Source organism: Garra rufa, chromosome 13 (genome assembly GCF_049309525.1).
Source record: "Garra rufa chromosome 13, GarRuf1.0, whole genome shotgun sequence".
Taxonomy (NCBI): Eukaryota; Metazoa; Chordata; class Actinopteri; order Cypriniformes; family Cyprinidae; genus Garra; species Garra rufa.
Genome location: NC_133373.1, coordinates 36,270,811 through 36,291,984, shown reverse-complemented (window position 1 = coordinate 36,291,984; position 21,174 = coordinate 36,270,811). Strand labels below are relative to the sequence as shown.

Genomic DNA, 21,174 nt, shown 5'->3' with positions numbered 1-21,174 from the left:
CTAAAACCAGAGCAACAGGATTGAACCCCAATACTCTCCATCTACACTTTTACGTAAGTAACTTTTTCTTCTATATCAGTTTCAGGATGGCCCACAATAGTTGTCTAATCATCAAAGATCAGCTTAATCTAGATGTGACTATTGTGTCTTGCACTGTTGATGAGCATCTCTTCATAAACATGCCATTTTTTTGACATTGTGTCAAGTTAAAAATAGTTTGACTTTTAAAAATCCGAGTTTTGTATTAAAAAAAGGCTTACTTAAGATCATTGAATGAGGTTATATACGATCGAATGCATATGCATTTCCACCAGTTACCCTTTGTATTTTATATTCAAAAATGAACACAGCAGTGGCCGACGTGTCCGAATGCACGGAGTCTAAGATTAATCAGAGTTTTGATGTTTGGGTCTGTCCGCTGCTCTTTGTAAGCACTGCTCTGTGTGCCCACGATAAACAGCGAGCCAGACTCATTCTTCTCTGAACACAAATCGGGGATACGTGACCTAGACTGACTCCAACCTATACACAACACTCCACATTTGCACTCCGCTGGGAGATCTGACAGCCCTTCATTTCAGCACAAATGAGCTGGCTGCATTCACCGCGGCCCTGCAGAGGAGGAAAGGTTAACTGCAGACAGAATTAAAGCAGGAACCACAACACAGGTTGCACACGTCCAATTGTGTCGACTTTTGCATAGGACCGAGGCTAATATCGAAGCAATAAATATGCACGAAAGAAATGACGACACTTATACAAAAATGATAAACATTACACGTATTTGTTGTTCTACAAATTCATGTTTACATTCATAATACTATATGATTGCATAATTTACTATTATTAATTTATCAATTAATGCAATATTATTTATTATTTTATTTTATTAATAATTTGTTAATATTTTGTAACATTTATTTTATAATTTCATACAAGTATGTGAAATCTATCTATCTATCTATCTATCTATCTATCTATCTATCTATCTATCTATCTATCTATCTATCTATATATATATAAATTAACAGGTTTAATTTATCACCAAACATTATATATAATTTATATAAAATATTTTTGCCATTTTACAATAACAGAAACATGAAACCATAAAAAAAGTTAATAAAAAAAATATACATACAAAATATGTTTTTTAAATGTATTTATTTATCTAGTTTAGATCTTCCTTTTGCCTTCAATGTAAAATCTGACCAACAAAAAATAAACGTGTAAAAGAAGAATTCTAATATATGTTTTTAATATACTACCAAAAATTATATATAATTTATTTTATATTTGAAAACATGAAAACAAAAAAGTGCTGATAAAAAGAAGACAAAACCCCCCAAAAAATTATTTTAAAAAGTTTAAAGCTTTTTTTCAGGGAAAGGTCGATTTTATGCATTTCTATTCGTGCAAAATTAATTAAAATTTTTTTTATCAATATATAAATACATATAATAAACATAAAATACAGCAATAATACTAATACTCCATGAAATAAAAAAATACTCATTTAATAAGTATGTGAACATATGTGGAATATTAAAAAACTGTTTTACTACATGCCCAATTATATTATATTATATATAATTTTTTATTTTATATTTAAAAAAAAATTGATTAATAAATTACAAAAATAAAAGCTTTTTAAAAAGCTTTTTCTCAAGAAAAAGTAAATTTAATACATTTTTATACATGCAAAAATAATTTTAATCAAAATAATTAATTAAAATTAATAAATACATAAATATAATAAAAATAAATACAGCAATATTATATTACATTATAATATACAGCAAAACATATAATTTATATAATTTATTTTATAGGTGTATATACAAAACAATTACATTTTTTGTAACAAAAACATCCTTAATTTAATATAATTAAAAAATAATAATTTTATATAGTTTATATTAACTATATAATACTGCTATTTTTATTATTTTATTTTATTTTTTATATATATATTGCACTGTAAAAATGATATGATCAGTAAGTCAAGGCAACTTATGTTTTTACATTACTTTAACTCATCAAAATAAGTTGAGCACTTTTAACTTTTTTAGTTATGAGAAATTCAACTAGTTTTTTTTAAGTCGGTTTAATGTAATTCATGTTAGAGTAACTTGCACAACAGTATAAGTGACAATTTAAAGGATACTGGTACATCACAATATCATAACTGCACAGCGAATGAAACTCCAGTAAATGTGAAATTATCTGTGAGAGAATGAATCGGCAGTATGAGTTTCAAACTAATCTCCTTCACTTTGTTGAGTATTGCATCTCTAAAACGCATTTAGAATTTCCATGTTTTAGATGACCTGCTTTTTCACTAACCGAACTCTAAGAAACTATATCAATACTACTTATCTGAAAGATCGGTGGCTTCAAAGCAGTGAAGTGACAAAATGAAGTATTAAATATCAATACACAACAGTTTTGGCACAGCCCTAGTGTGCACAGCCAAAAATGCCTACCCTAAAGCCAGTTCAGCAGGCACTGTCCTACCTGTCAAGAGTCATGCCCTCAAAGGAGTCACCATGCCACAAAAAAACCCCCACTGCATTGCTCTACAATGCCATCATGGAAAGTTCAGCGCTGAGGCCAACTGAGTGCACTCGCTCTGCCTCACGTCGACATATTTGTACAGCAGAGGGTAAAAAATTATGCACATAAACATGCACAGGCTTGGGAAATCACCGGACTAGCCTTTCAGATGATTTCCTTCTTCGGTGCGATTCCATCTTATTTTTGCTCCGCTCGTTTTTATTTTTTCACAACTTTCTTGGCTCTGTCTCTGCATTTCAGTACAGATGTGCTGCTGTTTTTTGCCAAAGGACGGCTTGAGAAAGTTCTCAGAATAGCCATATGAGGAAGGGTCTCTTAAACATATGACCCGCTCGATAGCCTCCTAAGGAGACTGTTAATGATCTTATCAATCCCAGTGGTGAAGGAGGGCATGACTCCTGACCAGCTAACTAGGGTGCTGGTATGCTGCTGCCCTGTGGTGTTGACAAACATCTCTCCAAAGCCCGTTGTCACCGCCAGCGCGTTTATCTCCTCTGTGTCACGTGCGGCGTGCGATGGGCACCTGAATGGACTGCTCCACTCCAGGCTTCGCTGTCAGTCACTCACACACTTAACGTCTTTCTTCAGCGACATCGGTCAGCTAGACGCAAGTCTTAAAGGATTAGTTCACTTCCAGAATAAAAAATGTCCAGGTTTTTACTGGCCCGATGTCATCTAAGATGTTCATGTCTTTCTTTCTTCAGTCGAAAAGAAAGGTTTAAAAAAAAAAAAAAACATTCCAGGATTTTTCCCCATATAGTGGATTTCAATGGGGATCAGCAGGTTCAAATTGCAGTTTTAATGCAGCTTCAAAGGGCTCTGCCCAATCCCAGCCGAGGAACAAGGATCTTATTTAGTAAAATGGTCAGTCCTTTTCTAAAAAAAGATAAAAATTTAGACCCTTTACAAAAAAAACGATGATGTCGGACGATTTTAAAGTGGGAGGAGAAAATGAGATGGTGTTTTTCCGCCTTACCCTACTTTTTTGAACCAAAGTACACAGATGAAGAACGTCTCGGCTATGTATGGTAACCCTCGTTCGCTGATGGAGGGAACGGAGACGTTGTGTCGAATGATACGACTCTAGGGGTTGCTCTTGAGAGCCCCATTCATGTTCACGTCGAAGTGAACGACAGAGAGGGAACGTCTTGGTTACGTATGGTAACCTTCGTTTCCTTCGTTCTCAAGAGTGACCCCTAGTGTTGTAATATTCGACACAATGTCAAAGTGAACCACAGAGAGGGAACATCTCTGTTACATATGGTAACCCTCGTTCCCTAATGGAGGGAATGGAGACGTTGTGTCGAATGCTACAACACTAGGGGTCACTCTTGAGAGCCCTGGTGTTGTAATATTCGACACAACGTCAAAGTGAACCACAGAGAGGGAACATCTCGGTTATATATGGTAACCCTCGTTCCCTAATGGAGGGAATGGAGACGTTGTGTCGAATGCTACAACACTAGGGGTCACCCTTGAGAGCCCTGGTGTTGTAATATTCGACACAACGTCAAAGTGAACCACAGAGAGGGAACATCTCGGTTACATATGGTAACCCTCGTTCCCTAATGGAGGGAATGGAGACGTTGTGTCGAATGCTACAACACTAGGGGTCACTCTTGAGAGCCCTAGTGTTGTATCATTCGACACAACGTCGAAGTGAACCACAGAGGGAACATCTTGGTTACGTATGGTAACCCTTGTTCCCTGATGGAGGGAATGGAGACATTGTGTCGAATGATACTCTTGAGAGCCCTATTCACGTTCACGTCGAAGTGAACGACAGAGAGGGAACGTCTTGGTTATGTATGGTAACCTTTGTTTCCTTCGTTCTCAAGAGTGACCCCTAGTGTTGTAACATTTGACAACACAGAATTGAACGACAGAGAGGGAACGTACACGTTGTGTCGAATAATACGACTCTAGGGCTCTCAAGAGTGACCCCTAGTGTCATATCATTTGACACAACGTCGAAGTGAACAACAGAGAGGGAACATCTCGGTTCGTTTGGTAACCCTCGTTTCCTGATGGAGGGAAAGGAGATGTTGTGTCAAATGATACGACATTAGGGCTCTCAAGAGCGACCCCAAGTGACCGATTGTTTTGCTAGATAAGACCCTTATTTCTTGTTTTTCTTCAATTACTGAACTCCAATGGCCAACTGTAGTAGGGATCCAACAGAAATGAACACTAGAGGCGGTAAAACAGCAACCGCTTGCGATTGGAATTGGACTTGTGGACTGAGTGAGATCAGGTTGTAAAAAAGATCTTGAACAAATACAAAGTACAGTCATGAAACTCGATGGCCCCAGTTCCAATTCATCCTGATATAATCATATTTTTAAAATTCATTGCATAAATATCACACCAAAAATTACTTTCTAGAAATATAAATATTTTAGAACTGAGAATAACTGACTATAAAAAATCGCCATGACTTTTTTGCATGACCCTTTAGGATTTAAAGGATTACTTCACTTCCAGAATAAACATTTCCTAATCATTTACTCACCCCCATGTCCTCCAAGAATTAATGTCTTTCTTTCTTTAGTCGCAAAGAAATTAATTTTTTTGAGAAAAACTTTTCAGGATTTTTCTCTATATAGTGGACTTCAATAGTGCTCAACAGATTGAAGGTTAAAAATGCAGCTTTAAGTTTCAATGCAGCTTCGAAAGGCTCTACATGACCTTAAAATCACCCTACATCGTTGCAGAAGTACCGTGCAAAGTAAATGTGCAAAGAAGGTCAAACACCCTTTACAGAAAAAGGTGAAACAGCGATTTAAGACAATTTTGAAGTTGGAGCAGAAAATGAGAAGACAAGTATTTGTGGTTAAAAAGTGTATAAATATTTTTTTTTTAAGAAAATGGACTTGGCTTCCTCGGCTGGGATCATATAGAGCCCTTTGAAGGCACTGAAACTGCATTTTTTACCTTCAATCCTTTGAGCACCATTGAAGTCTACTATATGGAGAAAAATCCTGGAATGTTTTCCTAAAAAACTTAATTTCTTGAATTTTGAATTTCTTTCTGAAAAAAGAAAGACATGCACATCTTGAATGACATGGGGGTGAGTAAATTATCAGGATTTTTTTTTTTTTTGGAAGTGCTCCTTTAATTACATACATTTTTCGAGTCCTGGCACTTAAAATATGGAAATGAACTATTTCCAGATTTAACAGGTAGAGTTGGAAGTGTTTAATTAGGCTGGCTTTGACTGTATGTGACTTCAGTTAGATGCATTTTTAGGGGACATGTATACAAGATGGATTGTTTTGTTATAAGACAGTTTTAATTTGACTTAAAATGTAAAAATATACTTAAAAACCCAGCGTTCAGGGTGTTCAGAACAGCACAAATTAGCTAAAAAGCCACACTGAAAGCATGGAAATTTGTAGTTGCTAAAAATATATATAAAGAAAAAAGAAAAGACTAAAAATCCAAAACTAGTCAGTAGTAATTTAAAATGGAACAGACTAAAACAAGAAGTGTGTCATTTTTCTGACAGGAAGCCGCTGCTTGAAGCTTTCAAAACCATATTAAACAACATAAATTGTATATATGCATAAATTGTTGGACACAGCATGCACGCCATTAAAGATCTGTTTTATGTCTTTACAAGCTGTTGCAAAGGAACAGGTTTCTGTCAAATACGACCAGACAGGTCACTATCAAAACAAGCAATCCAACATCTCCCAAAAACACCAGACATCCTCATATAACCGTTTCCCATCAGGCTAAAGTAGTGACAGTCCACATATCCAACAACAACATCATCCCAGGCCTTCATGACTCTCTTGGTGATAAGTTGTACGTGGTAAAACAGAGTCAGGCTCCTGAGGGATTCTGGGTAAGTCCTGGCCACGCTTTCAATGGAATATCCTGATCGGCAAAGGTCACTTCTTAGAATAACCTTACTGCAGCGAAGCAGATAACACAACAACACAGCGGCCAATGAGAACACAGGCCACAGGTGCTTTCGCATCAGCGATGCAGCCTAACGCGTCCGTAAGACAGAACTCCCTACATATTTGAGGAGACAGGAATGAGCAGCAGTCTGAAAGGGAGAGATAAGCTCATCTAAGACGAGATTTATAATCAAGTCCACTTTATCTTTCAGCGAAAACAGGGCTTCATCTAATCTTTCCGGAGGCGAAGTGCTAAATCCTGATTTGGGCTGTTTTGTACACATGTAAAATCAGCAATATAAAACATCTTTCTGAAGCCACCTCTTTTTATTTACTCAGCGCCAAGATAGGATAATGAAAAGAAATAAGCTCACTCCTACACCGCAAAGACAGTTATATAAAGACAGTATGTGCTGCTGAAGTCTCATCTCCCAAGCGTTCAATAAAAATAACAGGTTAATGACGTTGCGCTCGAAGTGTGATAGACCAAAGCTTTGTATGAGAGCATCTACTGGTGTAAAAGCAAGAGTAAGACTGCAAAATCCAGGCTGAAAGAAAAGTCCGGAGGAAGTGAGACCCCTGGGGTTTTAATTTTAGTTGTCAAGCATCTGCCTTTTACGTGTCACAGCTGAAACTGAAACCATTCAGGACATAGAAAGGCTCTGTTTGAGAGTAAAAGCCATTTTACTCGACTTGCATAAAATGCACTGAATGCCATAAAGAGTCAAACTATTTCAACTTTGACCATTTTAAAGCACAGTAAAATTCACATGGAAAAAGAAAAATGCATTGCTTTATTCAACAAAAATGCATTACATTAAAATAAATCTAATCAAGAAACTTTTTGCGTATCGACATGTTGACAGCTGTTAATGAACATTCACAGTTTTAGCTTGACTAACTGTAATACTGTACAAGATTTTCTTTTGAAATGAAAACATAACTATAGTCTACACTCTATACACCAAAACCAACAGTGCATATACTTGCTGGCAACCTGCCAAAATAAAAGCTTGCTGATTTTAGGTTTTAAAAAAGTAAAAATGCATATAAAATTCATATGAACAATTTAAATGAAAATGTAAATATTAGCATTTTTTTCATATATGTGTGTGTACTGTTTATATTTATTATGCAGATATAAATACCCACATGCATGTATACATTTAAGAAAAATATGTTATGTTTATATATTAAAGATTTTTGAAAATTTTATTAGGGATGTGATAAATCGCTGCCCAGCATTATTTTATTTAATACTCATTTATTTTAAAATATAGAATCATTCTTTATTATTTTGTTTATATATATAAAAAAATCTAAATAAAGTGCAATAATACTATTATACATTTTTTTAATAGTTATATTTGATATATTTTACACTGTGTGCAGTGTGAGCACCAAACCAAATCTCCAGGTGCTCTCATGAAAACCAGGTTGAAAAAAAAAAGCCATTGTTTTGAACTTTATATTCATCAATGGATCCTGAAAAAATGAATTACTGTTTCTACAAAAATATTAAGCAACACATTGATAATAAATTGTGTTTTTTTTTAAATGCTTTTTTAATTGAAATTTAAAATTTTAATAATATTCCACAATATTATTGCTTTTACTAGATTTACTATATTTTTAAGATTCACCAAATTCAGCCTGGTTGAGCACAAGAGACTCCTTTTATCAAAAAAATCCTACTGACCTCAAAGTTTTGAATAGTAGTGTATAAATTTGTCTCATTACAATACAAGAAGCAATGATTAAAAATAAACGTTTATTAACTATTGTTAATTTATAAGCTAAAATGTATGAAGAGATCTTGACTTCAATGCTTCATAATTCTACTTCGGTGTAGTCATAATATCAGTGTTCTTCAACTAAAATTGTGTGAATTTTTTTTTGATGTATTGAAGCAACTATAAACATTTTTTCAGTTCCAAATTCAAATCTGTACATGTTTACATTGTATAAACCTGACGATTTCTTGTCAAATCATAAAATCACTCTTCTTCAATACTTGTCATGTGAAAAGACCTTTAAGGTATAGTTCACCCCCCCAAAAAAAACTCAACTTACCCATAGAACACAGTGATCTCAGTGTTTTTTTTCCCCATACAATAAAAGTCAATGGGGTCCATTATATTATAGTTTTTCAAAATCTTCTTGTGTTCTGAATAAATATTTCATTTTTAGATGAACTATCACTTTTAAAAGGATAGTTCACCCAAAAAAGAAAATTCTGTCATTAACTTCTCACCCTCATCCTCAACTTTGGAACATAAATTAAGATATTTTTGATGAAATCCAATACCTTTCTAACCCTGCATAGACAGCAATGCAACTACCACATTTAGAGACTAGAAAAGTAGTAAGGACATTGATAAATAAGTCAATGTTACATCATTGGTTCAACTGTAATGTTATGAAGCTACTATTTTATCGATTCTCTTATTACCTTTCTGCGCTTTGAACGTGTCAGTTGCATTGCTGTCTATGCAGGGTCAAAGAAAGCTCTCAGATTTCATCAAAAATATCTTCATTTGTGTTCTAAAGACGAACCAAGGTTTTACAGGTTTGGAACGACATGTGGGTGAAATTATCACTTTAAGGACACTATATATCAAAGTCTTTTGAAACATCCACCAAACCTGCATGTCATAGGGGTTGAACGACTTCAGATTTTTTGAAGTCGACATTTATGTGATAAAAGTCGAGTCGACGTCGACTAGTCGCTTATAACGTCATTATTAAACAAATAGCCTACCTAAACCTTGAGCTGAGACTGGAACACCTTGTGCACAGCTATGGCATATGACACAGCACTGCCTAAATGGCTATTGCTCTTACAATACTTTGCTTTTATCAGTTATTTTGTCTTTGGGTCGTTATATTTCTCACAGATTTCTGCTCGTTCTAAATCAGATACAGATAAAGTAGCACTGTAAAGATTACATTTATATAAAGTCATTAGTGAGAGAGCGATTGCGTGTGTGAATTAATTCTACCTTGCAGCGTCTCTCTACTAGCCTAATAATAAAGCTGTGGGTTTTAATTACTAAGAAATATATGCTAGAAGTTTTCAGTTCCTAAGCTATATTACGGAGAAATAATAAAACAGTGTTGACAATTCATTTTCGCACCGCGCTTTTGAATGATTGTGTGCGCGCGATCTGCACGTGATGTACGAGCTATGTGTGTGCGTTACAACGCAGTGCATTAGATTAGAATGGCAATTACAATAAGCTGTTTAAAACGTGCATTCTCCTGTTCAGTTTTAAGCATTAAGATAGTATAATCACACGTCTTGTGGAGCGCTTTCGGAGTATGCTTTATCTATAATTTTAGCTCTTTTTTAAAAAACAGAGAGTACTTCAAAGACTTCTTATCCTGTTGCGCCCTCTATAGGACCAGCGACTAGTCGACGTTAAGCTTAAAGCGTCATGGCAGAGCATTAAAGTCGACTAGTCGGTTAGTCGGTGCAACCCCTAGCATGTCACGTGTGAATCTGCATGCACATTCACTCTTTCATCTCCTGCTCCTTTCCCTCAGCACCCGTGTCCGCTGGCAAACGGATCACCTCCTCACACGGCTCTCCGCTCCACTTTCTCTCTCCTCTGCACCTCTCCCCTCTTTCTGCACTAATCCGCTCCACCCACCCCACTTCAGCATGGAGAAGGTGCAGCACATGACGCGGGCGGCCATGCGGCGAGCGTCCACCATGGAGGTTCCCCAGCAGGCCAAGCAAAAGATGCAGGATCTCTTCGTCAACTTCTGCCTCATCCTCATCTGCCTGCTGCTCATCTACATCATTGTCTTGCTAATGTGAGCGGGAGGGGCCACGGGTTTCCCTCTAGCCAATGAGGGCGAAGGACTGTACATAGGGGCCAATCGCGTTGAGGGGAGGGATGGGCGGGGCCAATCGCGTTGAGGGGAGGGATGGGCGGGGCCAATCGCGTTGAGGGGAGGGATGGGCGGGGCTATTTATTATTTTATAGAGGGTTTTGAGTAGTTGGGTTGCAGACTGCATGATTTCCAGTAAATAGCACATTTAGAGTATAACAAGAAAGGCAATACTGATAGAAACAAGTTGTTAAAGTATAGTGGATGTTGCCAATATCAATAACTAGAGAGGCAGATGATTAAAATGCCAATGTATTTGATTAAGGTCTCACAATTTAATTATATAATTTAGCTTAATTTAATTCGGGCCAAATGCTAAAGCAGCAGTCGTGTATCCTTAGAGAGATAAGCCAAATTTCATAATGCACAGTGCCAGAAAAAGTAAATCCAATGCAGCGGAGGAGGCAAAATTAATAAGGCAAATATAAATATAGAATATAATTGCACATATATGTGACCCTGGACCACAAAACCAGTCGTAAGTAGTACAGATAGGCCTATATTTGTAGCAATAGACGAGAATACATTGTATGGGTCAATTTTTCTTTCTTTTTCTAAAAATCATTTGGATATTAAGTAAAGATTATAATCCATGAAGATACTTTGTAAATTTCCAACCCTAAATATATCAAAACGTAATTTTTGAGTAGTAATATGCATTGCTAAGAAGTTCATTTGTACAACTTTAAAGGCAACTTTGTCAATCTTTTGATTCCAGATTTTAAAATAGTTGTATCTCAGACAAATATTGTCCTATCCTAACAAACCATATATCAATGGAAATTTATTTATTCAGATTCAGATGATGTATAAACCACAATTAAAAAAAAATTGACCTTTATGACTGGTTTTGTGGTCCAGGGTCGCATATTGCATTTAATACTGAAAAATACTGACTAGCTGCATTTCTGTCCAAAAGCTGATTATTTTTTGCAATATGAATAAAAAAAGTTTTATTCAGCATAGATGGAATAATTTGATCAAAAATGACAGTAAAGATATTCAATATTACAAAAAAAAAACACACTTTACAATAAGGTGTCATTTGTTAACTATACTTAAGCTAACTAGGATTAAAAAACAATGACTAACACATCTGTCACAGTATTATTCACAGTTAATTTTAGTAAAAATAAATAAATAAATAAATAAATAACATTAATGAATACAACTTTTGATTTTAATTATGTATTCGCAAATGTTGCAATCAACATTAACTAAGATTAAAAAATGCTTTAGTATTTTTCTTTGTTAGTTAATGTTAACTAATGTAGTAGTAGTAGTAACTAATTTTAACAAATGAAACCTTATTATAAAGTGTTACTAAAAATGTATTTTAAATAAAAAAAACAAAACAATTTAAACTTTATATATATATATATATATATATATATAAAAGTTTAATTTTTACTGTTTTTACTGTATTTTTGATCAAATAAATGCAGCCTTGGTGAGCATAAAAGATTTAAACCTTACCCCAAACTTTTGGACAACAGTGTAGAGTTAAAGCTGCGTCCAACTAAAACTGGAGTTCTGTTTTCTGAGGCAAACTGAGGAACTGACCAGCCTTCACTGTGAACTTATGCTGCATGCAAGTGTCTCTCCATGTTTCTGTCACTATCCCATCACTGCATGTCACCTACGGGCCAGAGGGATTTCGACTGAACCTCATCTTCTTTTACACTGTGCCGAACTGAAAAACACCTGCTCAATAAAAACATTAAATGATCACTCGTGTGCAATAAAAAGTGTGCCGTTTTTGTTTTTGACTGATAATCCCACTTTACTAATTCAGTTTAACAATAAAAAACTGTGTCTTAAAGGAATAGTTCACTTCCAGAACTTTTGAGATAACATACTCGCCTCATTGTCTTCCAAGATGTTCATGTCTTTCTTTCTTCAATCGTACAGTAATTGTGTTCTTTGAGGAAAACTTTTCAGGATTTCTCTCCATGTCTAGGTGCCTGCAAGTTTGAACTTCCAAAATGCAGTTTAAATGCAGCTTCAAAGGGCTCTAAACGATCCCAGCCGAGGAAGAAAGGTCTTATCTAGTGAAACGATTGGTTATTTTCTTAAAAAAATAAAAATAAAATTTGTGTATACATTTTAACCTAAAATGCTCGTTTTGTCTAGCTCTGCGTGAACTCTGTGTATTCAGATGCAATACAGTTAGGGTATGTCGAAAAACTATCTCATTTTCTCCTCCAACTTCAAAATCGCCCTACATTGCTGCAGAAGTACAGACCCAGTGTTTACAAAGTGAACATGCAAAGAAGGTCAAACGCCCTTTACTAAGAAGGTAAAACAGAAATGTAGGGCGATTTTGAATTTGGAAGAGAAAATGAGATGGAAGTTTTTAGACATACCCTAACTGTCTTGAACGGGACTGCACAGAGTATGCATGCGCATGGCAGAGCTAGACATAACGAGCATTTGAGGTTTAAAAGTATATACATTTGTACTTTTTTTTTTTTTTTTTTTTTAGAAAATGACAGATCGTTTCGCTAGATAAGACCCTTATTCTTCGGCTGGGGTCGTTTAGAGCCCTTCAAAGCTTCACTGAAACTGCAAACTTACGGCCACCATAGAAGTCCATTATATGGGGATAATTCCTGAAACGTTTTTCTCAAAAAAACATTTTTTCACGACTAAAGAAAGAAAGACATGAACATCTTGGATGACAATGGGGTGAGTACTACATTATTTGTAAATTTTTGCTCTGGAAGTGAACCTTCAATCTAGTTTACTATAAGACCAGGGGTGCACATAAGTTTTTTAGCCTGGTTCTCATAAAAGAACCTAGAAATTTGGTTTGGTCCTTACACTACACATAGTGTGACCCATAAAATATAACTCTAAAAAAAAAAATAATAATAATAGTGATAATAATATAATTGGACTTTATTTATTTATTTATATTTATATATATTGTTTAACCCTTGTGCGACATTTTCGTTCATTTCAATTTTGTTTTTTGTTATAAGTGTGCCTGTGTTAATGCCAACTGCATACATTTTGGCTCAGGTGATTATTTTTATTGAAATTTTAATATTTCCCCCTCATTTCCTTAAAAAAAATCAATTTTACCCTCCGTACAAAAAATACTCACACTCAGGACCTTAAAGACAAAAATGTCCACATTGAAACCCATTAAAAAACTGCAATTTTTTAACCCAGGGCCATTTGACTATGAAATGATGCACTATTTGCTAATAGGCATTCATTCTGTCGGCAAGGCTTCAAATTTAAAAAAATACTACATAAAAAATATAAATGCCTCAAAATTGATGTTGTTGTTCTTCACTGACACACCCAAGAATCTTATAAGCAAAGAAAAAAAAATCTGCTTAGCATTTAGTATATGGAAATTAACTACTATATTTCATTTTTTCATAAAAAAAAAAAAACACCTGTGGCATTGTGTAAACAAATCAGCATTTAAAAGGGTTACAATTCTGAAAATTAATAAATGTGTGGTATATATAGATAGAACAGACGCTGGTTAAAAATCGACATCAGTGAAAGTGGAAAAAAATATTAATAAATCATATTTTTTGGACATTTTTGTCCATTTTGCACCTATGTGTAATTTTTTTTTGACGCACAAGGGTTAAATAAAATAATAAAGTGTGGTAGTAGTATTATGTTTTAAAAAAGAAAGTATTAAATAAAAACACATTTATTTTATAGTAAACATATAAATAAAACAATATTTACTTTTTTAATGTGAATTTTCATCATTTTCAAACCTAAAAGCAAGCTTTTATTTTGGCGGGTTGCCGGCAAAGGCGAATGGTGCGAGGCGGACGGCAGATTAAAGAGCGTTAGTGAATGAAATGTCATGTTCTTGCGTTTTTGCTTTAATAGCCTATAATAATGTTTTCAGTCCGAACAGAAATCTAAATTGGCAATTGTACATTAACAGCTGCAACCATGTTTTTTCGGTCGTGCATGCGGACCTGTGCGGACCACTTATGTGCAGCCCTGTATAAGACCTAACACCTAAGAGAACCAGTTACTGTCTGTTTATATGATTTTGTCCTGTCAGCAAAGCTCATGTCAGTCTGTCAATCATGTTTAGCTCTTTCCGTGGCATATAAGAGACCAGAGTGATGTAACCAGCTCATTGGCGAACAAGAACAACCTCCACAGTCGAGTGCACACAGCTGAACCCGAACATCCCTGCAAACCTCCATCCCATCAATATGGATCTGACCAATAACCGAGGCCTAAACCTGCTGCTCAACTTCCTGCTTATTGTAGTGGCTCTACTGCTCATGCTGATCCTGGTCAAGCTCATGTGAGCCGAAAATGGCCAGAAACAAGAAGAATGGGTACAAGAGGGACGTATGTTTTGAGACTCTACCTCTCTCTACCTCCAAAACCATTTAAAAAATGCCTTACATGACATCAGACTGATTTCTATACAGCTACACAGCAGACAAACCTGTGTGAAATGATTAACAGGCAGAGAATGTTTCTGATTGGCTGGTTTTCTGATGTGGGCGGTTCCCCTGACTATTTTTTCCACTGTCTTTTATTATTTCTCAGGACACATTTGAATCAGTTTGGGATGTTTTGAGGTCTAGTGTTGAAATATATCAGCTATAATACCTTTAACGTACAACACACGCTTTGTTAGAGCTTAATGGAGGAGTGAGGTAAATGCTAAAAACTGATTTCCACCACTCTCAAACAAAACATAAAACTTGATAACAGATGAAAAACGCTGCTACATTTGAGTCCCGAGGCTTTAAAACAGTGACAAGAAGTAGAAATAGTGCATGTTTTGTGCCCTCTAGTGGTTGTTGCCTCTTATTGCTCTGAAAAACAACACAATGGATTCAAACTCCAGGTCAAATGCTTTCAAACTAAAGTCACGTGACACACCACTGACGCTATTCTTAAAAATATGTATTTTTCTGCGATGAAAGCTGTAGATATGCACTCATAAGATGTGTTTCATAAACTAAAGGACACGGTTGTGGTTTTAAAGAGAATACGCACTGGCTTGCTTGTGATGTAATCGAAACATGTAACCTTCATTTATTATTTATACAATCACTGTGTTCTTGTTAATATCTGTGTGAATATATTTATGACATAATTGTACTCATAAATGGGAAGTAATTAGTGTGCAGTGCTGGCACTTGAGAAATAAGACAATGGAAGCGAGCGCTGCAAATAAAACTCTTCCACTGATAACAAGATGTTTTTGTGTCTCTTTGTGAGCTGAATAAGGCGGTTTAAGTCTCAAGCTTAGACATCAGCAAATATTTAAGTCCTGCAGAGTCCATTTGGAACAAACACTAGGTTTTCACACCTAAAAATAGATTAATCGGCACTGGAGACCATAATCAACATGAAATCAAATGGACCTTCACTTTCCTAATGCATGCAATCTAGGTCATATTGTGCATGAGTCAACGGTGCACATTATTTCAATCATAAGCTTTTTCTCTGAAATGACTTTTCTTATTGACATCAAGAATACGCCTTTCTTTTTAACCCGTCCAACTACCTGGCTCCATTCAAGTAGGTAACACGCAGTTTTCAGAAAATACGGCTGATTAGAAAGTTTGACGTTGATTTTAAAGCTTAATTTGAACTTAATTTCAATGCAAGTGCAATACAAGTCAAACTCTACAGCATTTGAGACATGCTGGTCGGTACAACAAAACATTTAAACTACTCTCATTATACTAATTTTTAAATGTATAATTGTTAAATATAAAAAATAAATATTAGAAAAAAAAGAAAAATATTTAGAAATACTTTAAAAAATAGAAATATTAAAGCTATCTATCTATCTAAACATTAAATACAGTAAATTTAAATTCATAACTTTAAATGTTTTAATTTTTTAAATGAATATGTTGGAAGGCAAGTAAAATTAAACTGAAAAAAAAAGATAAAAAAAACTTAAATAAAAGAAAAATAATAGAATATAGTTTTATTTAAAATAAAGCTAAAATAAAATATAAATATTAGATTAAAACGTAAATAAATAAAATTAGTGAAATATTAAAATGTAAATTTAAAGGTAAATTTAATATTAGATGAAAAAAATTTAAAATTATAAGAAATATTTAGAAATATTATTAAAAATTAGAACAACGAAACAATACTTAATGTCAAAAAAATAACAAAATTAATGAAACAAACTAAAAATGTATATGAAAACTGAAAAAAAATTTGATAGAGCTGAAATAAAATAAATATTAGAAATGTAAAGATAGAAAAAAATATTTATCAATATTTAAAAAAAATTAGAATGATGAAAAAAGAGATAAAAATAACAAAAACATAAAATTAATAAAACAAACTAAAAATTTAAATGAAAACTGAAAAAAAAATTAAGAGAGCTGAAATAAATATAAATAGATGAAAAACTAAAAGAAATATAAAAAATATTTAGGAATATTTAAAAAAAATTAGAAAGACAAAAATAAACAATAACATAAAATTAATAAAACAAACTATAAATGACAACTAAAAAAAATTAATAGAGCTGAAATAAAATACAAATATTAAACGAAAAACTACAAGAAATAGAACAAATATTTAGAAATATATTTAAAAATTAGAATGACAAAAAAATAACAAAAACATAAAATTAATAAGAAAACTGAAATGACTAATTAATCATCATATATAAATAATACTAAAATAACATTGGTGTGGATGTAATCCGGAACATCCCTCAAACACAAGTTGAAAAAAACTAAATTAGAAAAATTACAAAAGTCTGATAAATTAAGCATATTTGCACAGGCCCGAAAAGATTTTTTCTGTGGCTTATGTTGTAAACAAAATAATAATTCACCCTACGACTGTCTCTCCAGCAGAGGGCACTATGAACCAACTTTTACAAGACATTTCTTCATTGATACGGTAAAACCACTTCAGCGTTTTTCCATCTTGTATTCCCAATCAAAGCAATTGAGAACTGACCTGTGGGAGTTCTGCTTCCTGTCGTAGTCGTTCTCGCTGCTGCTGTTCCTGCTGCCACGATCCGCATCCCTCAGGTCCCGGCCGGTACTCCATCTGCTCGCTCAGCCACATCTGAGTCCGTACGGCCGGCTGGATGGGCGAGCCTCCCACGGCCTGGTGCCTGAGTGTGGGACCTCTTTGCCCGGGCCCGACCAGGCCCACAGTGGGTGTCTTGCTTTCTGGTAAGGCACTGTAGGTGAGGTCTAACGTGCTGGGCTTGAGCGGCGAGGAGCAAGACGAGTCCGTTTTACCCAGGGTGTTACTGCTGCCCAGCTCGTATTTAGTAAAGTCAGAGTTGGTGGAAAGTTTGTGCAGGCTCTCGGAAAGAAAGCCATCAGAATAAAGAGGGTCCTGTCGGTAGCCGTAGAGCACACCGCGATCCAGGGATCCGTGAGGATCCACACGGTACGACGGTCTCCCAGATGGGGTAGACTTTTCCTGGCCGGTGAGACGGGTGAGGGAGGACCAGCGGCGCACCGGCCGGGGGTCTTTCATGTCCAAAGGGCTGTCAAGGGGAGAAGGGAGCTGGCAGCTGCTCCAGGGGCTGGTGGGGGCCGAGGGAGCGCTGAGTTTGGAGCTGGACGGAGATGGCATGACGTGGGCCGTGGGGATGGGACCTTGCGAGCGCAGAGGCTGGAAGGATAATGTCCCGCTGGAGCTGGAGTGGTCTGGAGACGGATAGAAAGAGAGATTAGATTTAGACATTTTAGGCTTAACTAATAATGTTAATTCTCCTGTTAATTTTAGGTGTTTGTAGAAAACAGAACTTTAATTTGAATGTAAACACATTCTGGGAGTCACTGCTTTGTTCTCAGTAGGAAGATGGGTAGAGGGCTTGTTATGGATGAAAAAGAGCTCCCTCTACTGAGTGAGTGAGTGTGTGTGTGTGTCTTGAGAGGTTAATTATGAGGACTTTATTTATTGACCATTTAATCATTTAAGATCCATCTTTGTTTCTGCTACTTAATCAGACAAGCTTTACAAAACATCCAATAGAAATGAAATACACATTTTCCTGAACAGCATAAATGTCAAAAAAAATAAAAAATAAAAAATAAAAAATAAATAGTGTTATATATAACATAATTATAACATTTTTTGAATATTATTATGTGGGCTGAGTAAAAAACAAACAAACAAACAAAAAAACAAAAGTGTTACAAATAAGTGTTAAAATGATCACATATTATTCTTACAACTTCCTAAATATAAATAAAATATATATAATAAAATCAGTATTATAATTGAGTGCTAATCATGATGGGATATAATTCTTATGTGGGCTGGAATGAGTAAAAATAAATTAATAACAAATAATTAGAATAAAAAAATTGGATATTATTCTTATAAGAGCTGATATAAAAAAAATAGAATAAAGTAAGTATTATAAATACGTGTTAAAATGATCAGATATCATTCTAACAACATCTGAAATATAAATAAAATAAAATAAAATAGATCTAATAAAATCAGTATTGTAAATGTGTGCTAATCATGATGGGATATAATTCTTATGTGGGCTGGAATGAGTAAAAATAAATTAATAATAAATAATTAGAATAACAAAAAAATGTGGATATTATTCTTATAACAGCTGAAATAAAAAAAAACAGAATAAAGTAAGGATTATAAATAATTGCTAATTATGGTTGGCTATTATTCTTATGTGGGCTGGAATGAATTAAAATAAAATAAAATAAAATAAAATAAAATAGTGTTTTGAAAAAGTAACAAAAAATCTTTGGATATTATTTTTGTGGGCTGAGTGAAAATAAATGTACATACAAACAAATAAATATAGAATTAAGTGTTAATCATGATGGGATATTATTTTTATGTGGGCTGGAATGAGTGAAAATAAATGTATAAAAAAATTGGATTGGAAATAAATAAATATAGAATAAAGTAAGTATTATAAATAAGTGCTAATTTTGGTCAGCTATTATTCTTATGTTAGCTCGAAAGAGTGAAAATAAAAAAAATAATAAAAACAAATAAGTGTTAAAAATAATTGGATATTATTCTTTCAAGGGCTGAAAAAATAAAAATAAGTGCTATTTTTGGCATTTGGATATTATTTTTATGTTGGCTGGAATGACTGAAAATAAATAAATAAAGTGTTAAAATAATTGGATTTTATTCTTATAAGGGCTGAAATAAAATAAAATAGAATTAAAAAAGTAGGCCCGCCTCTCTGTTCATTCGATTAGACAATGGAAAAGAACGCGAATGACGTTGGGCGTTTTTCCGCTCAGAGTTGATTTTTTTTCAACTTCAGGCGCTCAGAGCGCTCCTGCAAAAACGCGAGGCGCAGCAGGCGGCGAAAACGCGAGGCGCCCGGTGCGCATAAGCAGCGCGGAGAACGCTCACTGCCAACAGAAAACCATTCAAAAGAGGCGCCTCCAACTGCTAAAACGCGTTCGGTGTGATCGCGGCCTTAAGCAGTAATGTGAGTAAAAGCTGAATATACTGTGACAAATGGAGAAGTGAAAAGTGAGCAGTTTTTCATCAGAACTGTTTTTAACGCCTTTGTCCATCCATAAAGGTATTACAGAGAAAAGTTTAAAGTGACAAGCCTTTGTTGATGATCACAGTAAATGAGACATACTGGAAAACAAATGGAGCATTTCACATTCCATTATAATTCTCCCTGAGAGACTGATATGACTGAAACTAACAAGATGGAGATGACCTAATACTGACCCCACCCAGAGTCCTCTAATGACCCATCATGCACTATGGATTCCCCCATTCACAGCCTCTCTTTCATGCTTCAAAACAAACCACAAACACTGCGAGAAAACAAGTCATGATAAACCGTGACAGAACTCATCTGACTGTGAGTCACTGCAGGAGAAAAACACTCATCAAATATACCAAGCTTATAATAAGACTTCGAACCTAACTTCAAAGGCATTCATTTTCTGTCTTTCTAAAATATTCCTGTTCTTCAACTTCCTGTCAATCCACATCCCACCTACTCCCTCACTTTCCCTGTTCATTATAAAAGCTCCTTGAGAAACTATCCAGTAAATCAGTCCTATCAGAGACGCCTGACTTGTTTTCACTGATCATATTAAGGAATACTGAACTCTAGATGTAAATTTTAAGTCATGATCAACCTTCTTATGCTAAAGTAAACTTGTGCTCATCTATACGGAGGTCTGAACAATACATCTCTTTGAGCATCTGCCAACAGAAGACCAGCTGGACACAGAGGAGAACTGAGACGGCACATTCCACTGAATGCAAATGTGCATGTACTGTACACGCATACAGTATTGGATACTGACAAACTGCCAAGCAAATCACAGGGAATTACCTTGTTTTCCAAGCTGATAAGACTACTCTCGCTTTTGCTTTCAGTGCAACGCAATCACTTGTGTTTCTGACTACTATATCACAAAGGTCACCTGATTGATGTCAAAGCCAGGTATAAATGGGGATTTCTGATGATTTATTGAGTATTCGAATACAATAGCCTTTAAAATTAATTAAAATACATACATTTGAGGTCAAAAGTTTACATACACCATGCAGAATCTGCAAAATGTTAATTATTTTACAAACCGCAGGTTATTTTTTTATTTAGTACTGACCTGAATCACATAAAATATGTTTACATATAGTCAACAAGAGAAAATAATAGTTGAACTTATAAAAATGACCCCGTTCAAAAGTTTACACTTGATTCTTAATGTGTTGTTATCTGAATGATCCACAGCTGTTTTTTTTTTTTTTGTTTAGAGATAGTTGTTCACGAATCACTTATTTGTCCTGAACAGGTGGGATCCTTCAG

General features: G+C 34.7%; 2 protein-coding genes across 3 annotated transcripts in view; one reads left to right on the top strand and one right to left on the bottom strand.

Annotated features, from left to right (window-relative positions):
* On the top strand, positions 1–15,590 carry pln1 (phospholamban 1). Of its 2 annotated transcripts, none has more exons than XR_012357568.1 (2): positions 1–53; positions 14,464–15,590. XR_012357568.1 is itself a non-coding variant. In XM_073853101.1 (2 exons), the coding sequence occupies exon 2, from the start codon at positions 10,150–10,152 to the stop codon at positions 10,306–10,308; it is 159 nt and encodes a 52-aa protein (XP_073709202.1). In that variant the 5' UTR covers positions 1–53; positions 10,032–10,149; the 3' UTR covers positions 10,309–10,370. The 2 variants fall into 2 exon arrangements, 1 of the variants encoding a protein (XP_073709202.1); XM_073853101.1 differs by lacking the exon at positions 14,464–15,590 and adding an exon at positions 10,032–10,370.
* cep85l (centrosomal protein 85, like) overlaps positions 1–21,174 on the bottom strand; it is an 88,442-nt gene that overhangs the window by 32,831 nt on the left and 34,437 nt on the right. Inside the window, 1 exon segment of the mRNA XM_073853100.1 lies at positions 17,337–18,043. Within this exon segment, the coding sequence (XP_073709201.1) occupies positions 17,337–18,043 (707 nt within the window).